This window comes from Hypanus sabinus, chromosome 5 (genome assembly GCF_030144855.1).
Source record: "Hypanus sabinus isolate sHypSab1 chromosome 5, sHypSab1.hap1, whole genome shotgun sequence".
NCBI lineage: Eukaryota > Metazoa > Chordata > Chondrichthyes > Myliobatiformes > Dasyatidae > Hypanus > Hypanus sabinus.
The window spans coordinates 71,119,704-71,132,732 of NC_082710.1; the positions used below are offsets into that span (position 1 = coordinate 71,119,704).

At 49.3% G+C, this 13,029-nt stretch overlaps 1 protein-coding gene across 1 annotated transcript in view; it reads right to left on the minus strand.

Annotated features, from left to right (window-relative positions):
• Positions 1–12,188, minus strand: part of LOC132394237 (inorganic pyrophosphatase-like) — a 236,122-nt gene extending 223,934 nt beyond the window's left edge. Inside the window, exon 1 of the mRNA XM_059970116.1 lies at positions 11,926–12,188. Within this exon, the coding sequence (XP_059826099.1) occupies positions 11,926–12,073 (148 nt within the window). The 5' untranslated portion in view covers positions 12,074–12,188. The remainder of the gene's footprint in view (positions 1–11,925) is intronic.
• Between the last annotated feature and the right edge of the window lie 841 nt (positions 12,189–13,029).

Genomic DNA, 13,029 nt, shown 5'->3' on the forward strand with positions numbered 1-13,029 from the left:
TGAAAATGGAACTAGTTCAGGGAGACACTTTGGGGTTGTTATGGAGCAAACTGGGAAAATGGAACTAGTTCAGGGAGACACTTTGGGGTTGTTATGGAGCAAACTGGGCAAATGGAACTAGTTCAGGGAGACACTTTGGTCGTTATGGAGCAAATTGGGAAAATGGAACTCGTTCACGGAAACATTTTGGTCATTATGGAGCAAACTGGGAAAATGGAATTCAGTCAGGGAGAGACTTTGGTCGTTATGGAGCAAACTGGGAAAATGGAACTAGTTCAGGGAGACACTTTGGTTGTTATGGAGCAAACTGGGAAAATTGAACTAGTTCATGGAGATACTTTGTTCATTATGAAGCAAACTGGGAAAATGGAACTAGTTCAGGGAGACACTTTGGGGTCGTTATGGTACAAACTGGGAAAATGGAACTCGTTCACGGAGACATTTTGGTCATTATGGAGCAAACTGGGAAAATGGAATTCAGTCAGGGAGAGACTTTGGTCGTTATGGAGCAAACTGTGAAAATGGAACTAGTTCAGGGAGACACTTTGGGGTTGTTATGGAGCAAACTGGGAAAATGGAAATAGTTCAGGGAGACACTTTGGTCGTTATGGAGCAAACTGGGAAAATGGAACTAGTTCAGGGAGAAACTTTGGTCGTTATGGAGCAAACTGGGAAAATGGAACTAGTACTTTGGTCGTTATGGAGTAAACTGGGAAAATGGAACCAGTTCATGGAGATACTTTGTTCATTATGAAGCAAACTGGGAAAATGGAACTAGTTCAGGGAGACACTTTGGGGTCGTTATGGTACAAACTGGGAAAATGGAACTCGTTCACGGAGACATTTTGGTCATTATGGAGCAAACTGGGAAAATGGAATTCAGTCAGGGAGACACTTTGGGGTCGTTATGGAGCAAAATGGGAAAATAGAACTAGTTCAGGTAGACACTTTGGTCGTTATGGAGCAAACTGGGAAAATGGAACTAGTTCAGGGACACCCTTTGTTTGTTATGGAGCAAACTGGGAAAATGGAACTATTTCAGGGAGACACTTTGGTCGTTATGGAGCAAACTGGGAAAATGGAACTAGTTCAGGGAGACACTTTGGTCGTTATGGAGCAAACTGGGAAAATGGAACTCATTCAGGGAGACACTTTGGTCGGTATGGAACAAACTGGGAAAATGGAACTAGTTCAGGGAGACACTTTGGTGATTATGGAGTAAACTGGGAAAATGGAACTAGTTCAGGGAGACACTTTGGTCAATATGCAGCAAACTGGGAAAATGGAAATAGTTCAGGGAGACACTTTGGTCGTTATGGAGCAAACTGGGAAATGGAACTAGTACTTTGGTCGTTATGGAGCAAATTGGGAAAAAGGAACTCGTTCAGGGAGACACTTTGGTCGTTATGAAGCAAACTGGGAAAATGGAACTAGTTCAGGGAGACACTTTGGTCGTTATGGAGCAAAGTGGTGAAGTGGAACTAGTTCAGGGAGACACTTTGGTCGTTATGGAGCAAACTGGGAAATGGAACTAGTACTTTGGTCGTTATGGAGCAAATTGGGAAAAAGGAACTCGTTCAGGGAGACACTTTGGTCGTTATGAAGCAAACTGGGAAAATGGAACTAGTTCAGGGAGACACTTTGGTCGTTATGGAGCAAACTGGGAAAATGGAACTAGTACTTTGGTCGTTATGGAGCAAACTGGGAAAATGGAAATACATTAGGGAGACACTTTGGTCGTTATGGAGCAAACTGGGAAAATGGAACTAGTTCAGGGAGACACTTTGGTCGTTATGGAGCAAAGTGGTGAAGTGGAACTAGTTCAGGGAGACACTTTGGTCGTTATGGAGCAAAATGGGAAAATGGAACTAGTACTTTGGTCGTTATGGAGCAAACTGGGAAATTGGAACTCGTTCAGGGAGACACTTTGGTCGTTATGGAGCAAACTGGGAAAATGGAACTATTTCAGGGAGACACTTTGGTCTTTATGGAGCAAACTGGGAAAATGGAACTAATTCATTGAGACTGGTGATTATGGAGCAAACTGGGAAAATGGAACTAGTTCAGGGAGACGCTTTGGTGATTATGGAGTAAACTGGGAAAATGGAACTAGTTCATGGAGATACTTTGGTCATTATGGAGCAAACTGGGAAAATGGAATTCAGTCAGGGAGAGACTTTGGTCGTTATGGAGCAAACTGTGAAAATGGAACTAGTTCAGGGAGACTGGGGTTGTTATGGAGTAAACTGGGAAAATGGAAATAGTTCAGGGAGACACTTTGGTCGTTATGGAGCAAACTGGGAAAATGGAACTAGTTCAGGGAGACACATTGGTCGTTATGGAGCAAAGTGGTGAAATGGAACTAGTTCAGGGAGACACTTTGGGGTTGTTATGGAGTAAACTGGGAAAATGGAACTAGTTCAGGGAGACACTTTGGTCGTTTTGGAGCAGACTGGGAAAAGGAACTAGTACTTTGGTCGTTATGGAGCAAACTGGGAAAAAGGAACTCGTTCAGGGAGACACTTTGGTCGTTATGAAGCAAACTGGGAAAATGGAACTAGTTCAGGGAGACACTTTGGTCGTTATGGAGCAAACTGGGAAAATGGAACTAGTACTTTGGTCGTTATGGAGCAAACTGGGAAAATGGAAATAGTTTAGGGAGACACTTTGGTCGTTATGGAGCAAACTGGGAAAATGGAACTAGTTCAGGGAGACACTTTGGTCGTTATGGAGCAAAGTGGTGAAGTGGAACTAGTTCAGGGAGACACTTTGGTCGTTATGGAGCAAACTGGGAAAATGGAACTAGTTCAGGGAGACACTTTGGGGTCCTTATGGTGCAAACTGGGAAAATGGAACTAGTTCACGGAGACACTTTGGGGTCGTTATGGTGCAAACTGGGAAAATGGAACTTGTTCATGGAAACACTTTGGTGGTTATGGAGTAAACTGAGAAAATGGACCTAGTTCAGGGAGACACTTTGGTCGTTATGGAGCAAACTGGGAAAATGGAACTAGTACTTTGGTCGTTATGGAGCAAACTGGGAAAATGGAACTCGTTCAGGGAGACACTTTGGTCGTTATGGAGCAAACTGGGAAAATGGAACTATTTCAGGGAGACACTTTGGTCTTTATGGAGCAAACTGGGAAAATGGAACTCGTTCAGGGAGACACTTTGGTCGTTATGGAGCAAACTGGGAAAATGGAATTCAGTCAGGGAGAGATTTTGGTCGTTATGGAGCAAACTGTGAAAATGGAACTAGTTCAGGGAGACACTTTGGGGTTGTTATGGAGCAAACTGGGAAAATGGAACTAGTTCAGGGAGACACTTTGGGGTTGTTATGGAGCAAACTGGGAAAATGGAAATAGTTCAGGGAGACACTTTGGTCGTTATGGAGCAAACTGGGAAAATGGAACTAGTTCAGGGAGAAACTTTGGTCGTTATGGAGCAAACTGGGAAAATGGAACTAGTACTTTGGTCGTTATGGAGTAAACTGGGAAAATGGAACCAGTTCATGGAGATACTTTGTTCATTATGAAGCAAACTGGGAAAATGGAACTAGTTCAGGGAGACACTTTGGGGTCGTTATGGTACAAACTGGGAAAATGGAACTCGTTCACGGAGACATTTTGGTCATTATGGAGCAAACTGGGAAAATGGAATTCAGTCAGGGAGACACTTTGGGGTCGTTATGGAGCAAAATGGGAAAATAGAACTAGTTCAGGTAGACACTTTGGTCGTTATGGAGCAAACTGGGAAAATGGAACTAGTTCAGGGAGACACTTTGGGGTTGTTATGGAGCAAACTGGGAAAATGGAACTATTTCAGGGAGACACTTTGGTCGTTATGGAGCAAACTGGGAAAATGGAACTAGTTCAGGGAGACACTTTGGTCGTTATGGAGCAACCTGGGAAAATGGAACTCATTCAGGGAGACACTTTGGTCGGTATGGAACAAATTGGGAAAATGGAACTAGTTCAGGGAGACACTTTGGTGATTATGGAGTAAACTGGGAAAATGGAACTAGTTCAGGGAGACACTTTGGTCAATATGCAGCAAACTGGGAAAATGGAAATAGTTCAGGGAGACACTTTGGTCGTTATGGAGCAAACTGGGAAATGGAACTAGTACTTTGGTCGTTATGGAGCAAATTGGGAAAAAGGAACTCGTTCAGGGAGACACTTTGGTCGTTATGAAGCAAACTGGGAAAATGGAACTAGTTCAGGGAGACACTTTGGTCGTTATGGAGCAAACTGGGAAAATGGAACTAGTACTTTGGTCGTTATGGAGCAAACTGGGAAAATGGAAATAGATTAGGGAGACACTTTGGTCGTTATGGAGCAAACTGGGAAAATGGAACTAGTTCAGGGAGACACTTTGGTCGTTATGGAGCAAAGTGGTGAAGTGGAACTAGTTCAGGGAGACACTTTGGTCGTTATGCAGCAAAATGGGAAAATGGAACTAGTACTTTGGTCGTTATGGAGCAAACTGGGAAATTGGAACTCGTTCAGGGAGACACTTTGGTCGTTATGGAGCAAACTGGGAAAATGGAACTATTTCAGGGAGACACTTTGGTCTTTATGGAGCAAACTGGGAAAATGGAACTAATTCATTGAGACTGGTGATTATGGAGCAAACTGGGAAAATGGAACTAGTTCAGGGAGACGCTTTGGTGATTATGGAGTAAACTGGGAAAATGGAACTAGTTCATGGAGATACTTTGGTCATTATGGAGCAAACTGGGAAAATGGAATTCAGTCAGGGAGAGACTTTGGTCGTTATGGAGCAAACTGGGAAAATGGAACTAGTTCAGGGAGACTGGGGTTGTTATGGAGTAAACTGGGAAAATGGAAATAGTTCAGGGAGACACTTTGGTCGTTATGGAGCAAACTGGGAAAATGGAACTAGTTCAGGGAGACCCATTGGTCGTTATGGAGCAAAGTGGTGAAATGGAACTAGTTCAGGGAGACACTTTGGGGTTGTTATGGAGTAAACTGGGAAAATGGAACTAGTTCAGGGAGACACTTTGGTCGTTTTGGAGCAGACTGGGAAAAGGAACTAGTACTTTGGTCGTTATGGAGCAAACTTTGAAAAAGGAACTCGTTCAGGGAGACACTTTGGTCGTTATGAAGCAAACTGGGAAAATGGAACTAGTTCAGGGAGACACTTTGGTCGTTATGGAGCAAACTGGGAAAATGGAACTAGTACTTTGGTCGTTATGGAGCAAACTGGGAAAATGGAAATAGTTTAGGGAGACACTTTGGTCGTTATGGAGCAAACTGGGAAAATGGAACTAGTTCAGGGAGACACTTTGGTCGTTATGGAGCAAAGTGGTGAAGTGGAACTAGTTCAGGGAGACACTTTGGTCGTTATGGAGCAAACTGGGAAAATGGAACTAATTCATTGAGGCACTTTGGTGATTATGGAGCAAACTGGGAAAATGGAACTAGTTCAGAGAGACGCTTTGGTGATTATGGAGTAAATTGGGAAAATGGAACTAGTTCATGGAGATACTTTGGTCATTATGGAGCAAACTGGGAAAATGGAATTCAGTCAGGGAGAGACTTTGGTCGTTATGGAGCAAACTGGGAAAATGGAACTAGTTCAGGGAGACACTTTTTGGTTGATATGGAGCAAACTGGGAAAATGGAAATAATTCAGGGAGACACTTTGGTCGTTATGGAGCAAACTGGGAAAAAGAAACTCGTTCAGGGAGACACTTTGGTCGTTATGGAGCAAACTGGGAAAATGGAACTATTTCAGGGAGACACTTTGGTCTTTATGGAGCAAACTGGGAAAATGGAACTAATTCATTGAGACACTTTGGTGATTATGGAGCAAACTGGGAAAATGGAACTAGTTCAGGGAGACACTTTGGTGATTATGGAGCAAACTGGGAAAATGGAACTAGTTCAGGGAGACGCTTTGGTGATTATGGAGTAAACTGGGAAAATGGAACTAGTTCATGGAGATACTTTGGTCATTATGGAGCAAACTGGGAAAATGGAATTCAGTCAGGGAGAGACTTTGGTCGTTATGGAGCAAACTGTGAAAATGGAACTAGTTCAGGGAGACTGGGGTTGTTATGGAGTAAACTGGGAAAATGGAAATAGTTCAGGGAGACACTTTGGTCGTTATGGAGCAAACTGGGAAAATGGAACTAGTTCAGGGAGACCCATTGGTCGTTATGGAGCAAAGTGGTGAAATGGAACTAGTTCAGGGAGACACTTTGGGGTTGTTATGGAGTAAACTGGGAAAATGGAACTAGTTCAGGGAGACACTTTGGTCGTTTTGGAGCAGACTGGGAAAAGGAACTAGTACTTTGGTCGTTATGGAGCAAACTTTGAAAAAGGAACTCGTTCAGGGAGACACTTTGGTCGTTATGAAGCAAACTGGGAAAATGGAACTAGTTCAGGGAGACACTTTGGTCGTTATGGAGCAAACTGGGAAAATGGAACTAGTACTTTGGTCGTTATGGAGCAAACTGGGAAAATGGAAATAGTTTAGGGAGACACTTTGGTCGTTATGGAGCAAACTGGGAAAATGGAACTAGTTCAGGGAGACACTTTGGTCGTTATGGAGCAAAGTGGTGAAGTGGAACTAGTTCAGGGAGACACTTTGGTCGTTATGGAGCAAACTGGGAAAATGGAACTAATTCATTGAGGCACTTTGGTGATTATGGAGCAAACTGGGAAAATGGAACTAGTTCAGAGAGACGCTTTGGTGATTATGGAGTAAATTGGGAAAATGGAACTAGTTCATGGAGATACTTTGGTCATTATGGAGCAAACTGGGAAAATGGAATTCAGTCAGGGAGAGACTTTGGTCGTTATGGAGCAAACTGGGAAAATGGAACTAGTTCAGGGAGACACTTTTTGGTTGATATGGAGCAAACTGGGAAAATGGAAATAATTCAGGGAGACACTTTGGTCGTTATGGAGCAAACTGGGAAAAAGAAACTCGTTCAGGGAGACACTTTGGTCGTTATGGAGCAAACTGGGAAAATGGAACTATTTCAGGGAGACACTTTGGTCTTTATGGAGCAAACTGGGAAAATGGAACTAATTCATTGAGACACTTTGGTGATTATGGAGCAAACTGGGAAAATGGAACTAGTTCAGGGAGACACTTTGGTGATTATGGAGTAAACTGGGAAATTGGAACTAGTTCATGGAGATACTTTGTTCATTATGAAGCAAACTGGGAAAATGGAACTAGTTCAGGGAGACACTTTGGTCGTTATGGAGCAAACTGGGAAAATGGAACTAGTACTTTGGTCGTTATGGAGCAAACTGGTAAAAAGGAACTAGTTCAGGGAGACACTTTGGTGATTATGGAGTAAACCGGGAAAATGGAACTAGTTCAGGGAGATACTTTGGTCGTTATGAAGCAAACTGGGAAAATGGAACTAGTTCACGGAGACACTTTGGTCATTATGGAGTAAACTGGGAAAATGGAACTAGTTCAGTGAAACACTTTGATCGTTATGGAGCAAACTGGGAAAATGGAACTAGTACTTTGGTCGTTATGGAGCAAACTGGGAAAGTGGAACTAGTTCAGGGAGACACTTTGGTCGTTATGGAGCATAGTGGTAAAATGGAACTAGTTCAGGGATACACTTTGGTCGTTATGGAGCAAACTGGGAAAATGGAACTTGGTCAGGGAGACACTTTGGGGTCGTTATGGAGTAAACTGGGAAAATGGAACTAGTTCAGGGAGACCCTTTGGTCATTATGGAGTTAACTGGGAAAATGGAACTAGTTCAGGGAGACACTTTGGGGTCGTTATGGAGCCAACTTGGAAAATGGAAGTAGCGCAGGGAGACACTTTGGCCATTATGGAGCAAACTGGGAAAATGGAACTCGTACAGGGAGACACTTTGGTCGTTATGGAGCAAACTGGGAAAATGGTACTCAGTCAGCGAGACACTTTGTGGTCGTTATGGAGCAAAATTTCAAAAATGGATCTAGTTCAGGGAGACACTTTAGTCGTTACGGAGCAAACTGGGAAAATGGAACGAGTTCAGGGAGACACTGTTCGTTATGGAGCAAACTGGGAAAATGGAACTGGTTTAGGGAGACACTTTAGTCATTATGGAGCAAACTGGGAAAATGGAACCAGTTCAGGGAGACTCCTGGGGTCGTTATGGAGCAAACTGGGAAAATGGAACTGGTTCAGGGAGACACTTTAGTCATTATGGAGCAAACTGGGAAAATGGAACCAGTTCAGGGAGACTCCTGGGGTCGTTATGGAGCAAACTGGGAAAATGGAACTAGTTCAGGGAGACACTTTGGGGTCGTTATGGAGCAAGCTGGGAAAATGGAACTAGTTCAGGGAAACACTTTAGTCGCTATGGATGAGTTGTCCTGAAGGACTATTTCACTTTTTTTTAAAAATGTCTTTTTCTCCTTGGAGCAACAGAGGTTGAGATGTGACCTGATGGTGGTGTATATGAGGATTATGTCGATAGTGAGAACCTTTTTCCCCGGGCTGTAATGGCTAACACAAGAGGGCACAGTTTTAAGTTTTCTGCTTTCCGCAGAGATCACTCCCTACGCGACCCCCTTGTCCACTCGTCTCCCCCGTCCCTTCCCACTGATCTCCCTCCTGGCACTTATCCTTGTAAGCGGAACAAGTGCTACACCTCCCCTTACTCTTCCTCCCTCACCACCATTCAGGGCCCCAGACAGTCCTTCGAGGTGACACTTCACCTGTGAGTCGGCTGGTGTGGTATACTGCGCCTGGTGCTCCCGGTGTGTCCTTTTATATATTGGTGAGACCCGACACAGACTGGGAGACCGTTTCGCTGAACACCTACGCTCAGTCCCGGTGTCCCATTTGATTGAAAACTATCAAATGATGAAAGGCCTTGATAGAGTGGATGTGGAGAGGATGTATCCTATGTTGGGAGTCTCGGACCAGAGGACATGGCCTCAGAATAGGGGGCATCCTTTTAGAATGGAGATGAGGATGAACTTCTTTAGGCAGAGAGTGGTAAATTGGTGGAATTCTTTGCCACAGGGAATTGTGGAGGCCAAATCATTACATGTTCAATTGACAGAGGTTCAATACTTGATTGGTCAGGACTGAAGGGATATGGGGAGCAGGCAGGAGATTGGGGCTGAGAGGAAAATTGGATCAGCCATGATGAAATGGTGGACAGACTGGAGTATCTTATAATATTGTTGCAGCTCAGTTTTTCATTGCACATGTCCATTCGTATATTTGTGTGTATGATATTGAACTTTTCTTTGACTTCAGACTGTGGCCATTCAGCCCACCATGTTCGTGCTGCCCATCAAAGCATTCTATACTCATCCCGACTCGGATCTTAGCTTTATGTGCTGTGGTGATTTATTTCTGCAATGTTGAGCACTGACCCCAGCCAGTCCCATGGCGAAAACTTTCTGTCACTATGGAACGGGGTGGGGAGGCTCTGGTGCATGGGTAGTACCAGTACCAGGCAGCACACGGTCACCAGAGATGGGTGCTGGGGTCGGTTACTAGGGCCAGTTGCCGGGGGCAGAGGCCTGTTGCTGGGGACGGTTGCCGGGGGCAGAGGCCTGTTGCTGGGGATGGTTGCCGGGGTCAGAGGCCTGTTGCTGGGGTCGGTTACTAGGGCCGGTTGCCGGGGGCAGAGGCCTGTTGCTGGGGACGGTTGCCGGGGGCAGAGGCCTGTTGCTGGGGTCGGTTACTAGGGCCGGTTGCCGGGGGCAGAGGCCTGTTGCTGGGGACGGTTGCCGGGGGCAGAGGCCTGTTGCTGGGGTCGGTTACTAGGGCCGGTTGCCGGGGGGAGAGGCCTGTTGCTGGGGTCGGTTACTAGGGCCGGTTGCCGGGGGCAGAGGCCTGTTGCTGGGGACGGTTGCCGGGGTCAGAGGCCTGTTGCTGGGGTCGGTTACTAGGGCCGGTTGCCGGGGTCAGAGGCCTGCTGCTGGGGACGGTTACTAGGGCCGGTTGCCGGGGGCAGAGGCCTGTTGCTGGGGACGGTTGCCGGGGTCAGAGGCCTGTTGCTGGGGTCGGTTACTAGGGCTGGTTGCCGGGGGCAGAGGCCTGTTGCTGGGGACGGTTGCCGGGGTCAGAGGCCTGTTGCTGGGGTCGGTTACTAGGGCCGGTTGCCGGGGGCAGAGGCCTGTTGCTGGGGACGGTTGCCGGGGGCAGAGGCCTGTTGCTGGGGTCGGTTACTAGGGCCGGTTGCCGGGGTCAGAGGCCTGTTGCTGGGGACGGTTACTAGGGCCGGTTGCCGGGGGCAGAGGCCTGTTGCTGGGGACGGTTGCCGGGGTCAGAGGCCTGTTGCTGGGGACGGTTGCCGGGGTCAGAGGCCTGTTGCTGGGGTCGGTTACTAGGACCGGTTGCCGGGGTCAGAGGCCTGTTGCTGGGGACGGTTACTAGGGCCGGTTGCCGGGGGCAGAGGCCTGTTGCTGGGGACGGTTGCCGGGGTCAGAGGCCTGTTGCTGGGGTCGGTTACTAGGGCTGGTTGCCGGGGGCAGAGGCCTGTTGCTGGGGACGGTTGCCGGGGTCAGAGGCCTGTTGCTGGGGTCGGTTACTAGGGCCGGTTGCCGGGGTCAGAGGCCTGTTGCTGGGGACGGTTACTAGGGCCGGTTGCCGGGGGCAGAGGCCTGTTGCTGGGGACGGTTGCCGGGGTCAGAGGCCTGTTGCTGGGGACGGTTGCCGGGGTCAGAGGCCTGTTGCTGGGGTCGGTTACTAGGACCGGTTGCCGGGGTCAGAGGCCTGTTGCTGGGGACGGTTACTAGGGCCGGTTGCCGGGGGCAGAGGCCTGTTGCTGGGGACGGTTGCCGGGGTCAGAGGCCTGTTGCTGGGGTCGGTTACTAGGGCTGGTTGCCGGGGGCAGAGGCCTGTTGCTGGGGACGGTTGCCGGGGTCAGAGGCCTGTTGCTGGGGTCGGTTACTAGGGCCGGTTGCCGGGGGCAGAGGCCTGTTGCTGGGGACGGTTGCCGGGGGCAGAGGCCTGTTGCTGGGGTCGGTTACTAGGGCCGGTTGCCGGGGTCAGAGGCCTGTTGCTGGGGTCGGTTACTAGGGCCGGTTGCCGGGGTCAGAGGCCTGTTGCTGGGGACGGTTACTAGGGCCGGTTGCCGGGGGCAGAGGCCTGTTGCTGGGGACGGTTGCCGGGGTTAGAGGCCTGTTGCTGGGGACGGTTGCCGGGGTCAGAGGCCTGTTGCTGGGGTCGGTTACTAGGACCGGTTGCCGGGGTCAGAGGCCTGTTGCTGGGGACGGTTACTAGGGCCGGTTGCCGGGGGCAGAGGCCTGTTGCTGGGGACGGTTGCCGGGGTCAGAGGCCTGTTGCTGGGGTCGGTTACTAGGGCCGGTTGCCGGGGGCAGAGGCCTGTTGCTGGGGACGGTTGCCGGGGGCAGAGGCCTGTTGCTGGGGTCGGTTACTAGGGCCGGTTGCCGGGGTCAGAGGCCTGTTGCTGGGGTCGGTTACTAGGGCCGGTTGCCGGGGTCAGAGGCCTGTTGCTGGGGACGGTTACTAGGGCCGGTTGCCGGGGGCAGAGGCCTGTTGCTGGGGACGGTTGCCGGGGTCAGAGGCCTGTTGCTGGGGACGGTTGCCGGGGTCAGAGGCCTGTTGCTGGGGTCGGTTACTAGGACCGGTTGCCGGGGTCAGAGGCCTGTTGCTGGGGTCGGTTACTAGGGCCGGTTGCCGGGGTCAGAGGCCTGTTGCTGGGGACGGTTACTAGGGCCGGTTGCCGGGGGCAGAGGCCTGTTGCTGGGGACGGTTGCCGGGGTCAGAGGCCTGTTGCTGGGGTCGGTTACTAGGGCCGGTTGCCGGGGGGAGAGGCCTGTTGCTGGGGACGGTTACTAGGGCCGGTTGCCGGGGGCAGAGGCCTGTTGCTGGGGACGGTTGCCGGGGTCAGAGGCCTGTTGCTGGGGTCGGTTACTAGGGCCGGTTGCCGGGCGGCCAATGGTCACTCACTCAGGTACAGGAGGTAGCTGGGACTGTGAAGTTCTCCGCGCTCTTCCTTGCTGTAACAATGCCGCATCCTCGCAGCCTCGACTCCCTGCCTTCTACCCAAACGCAATAATGAGAAAGCATTGGTAACTGCGCGCAAAATACTTTGCATCTCGGCAACGGAAGAAATCTCCAGAGATAAGGTGGTGCCGGCAACTCTTTTCCTCCCGTCGGTACAAGCCTGCCTTCCAGGGTCGGCCGCTCTCGGGCTGAGCCCTCTGCTGCCCCCTGCTGGCCAGTGCCGGAGAGCCCCTGCGGCCAACCACCCTCTGCTGCCCCCTGCTGGCCAGTGCCGGAGAGCGCCTGCGGCCGACCGCCCTCTGCTTCCCCCTGCTGGCCAGTGCCGGAGAGCGCCTGCGGCCGACCGCCCTCTGCTGCCCCCTGCTGGCCAGTGCCGGAGAGCGCCTGCAGCCACTTCCTGCCTGAACCTTACTGGTTGGTATTGGTAGGAGCATGTCAGTCAGGGTGGTGCCCATCCATAACAGGCAATTTCACTTGTATTACGCTCTATTGACAGCAGCATCTGCTTTGTTGTCTGGCGAGGGATCCTGTGCTGTAAAACCAAAATCAAAGTCGAGTTTATTGTCATGCACAAGTACGTGTATGCACAGGTGCAATGAAATACTTAATTAAAGCGGTATCCCCAGCACATAGTATCATGTAAGTATAACCATGTAACCATATAACAATTACAGCATGGAAACAGGCCATGTCGGCCCTTCTAGTCCATGCCGAACGCTTACTCTCACCTAGTCCCACTGATCCACACTCAGCCCATTCCTTTCCTGTCCATATACCTATCCAATTTTTTTTTAAATGATGAAATCAAACCTGCCTCTACTACTTCTACTGGAAGCTCGTTCCACACAGCTACCACTCTCTGAGTAAAGAAGTTCCCCCTCGTGTTACCCTTAAACTTTGCCCCTTAACTTTCAACTTGTGTCCTCTTGTTTGATTCTCCGCTACTCTCAATGGAAAAAGCCTATCCATGTCAACTCTATCTATCCCCCTCATAATTTTAAATACCTCTATCAAGTCCCCCCTCAAACTTCTACGCTCCAAGGAATG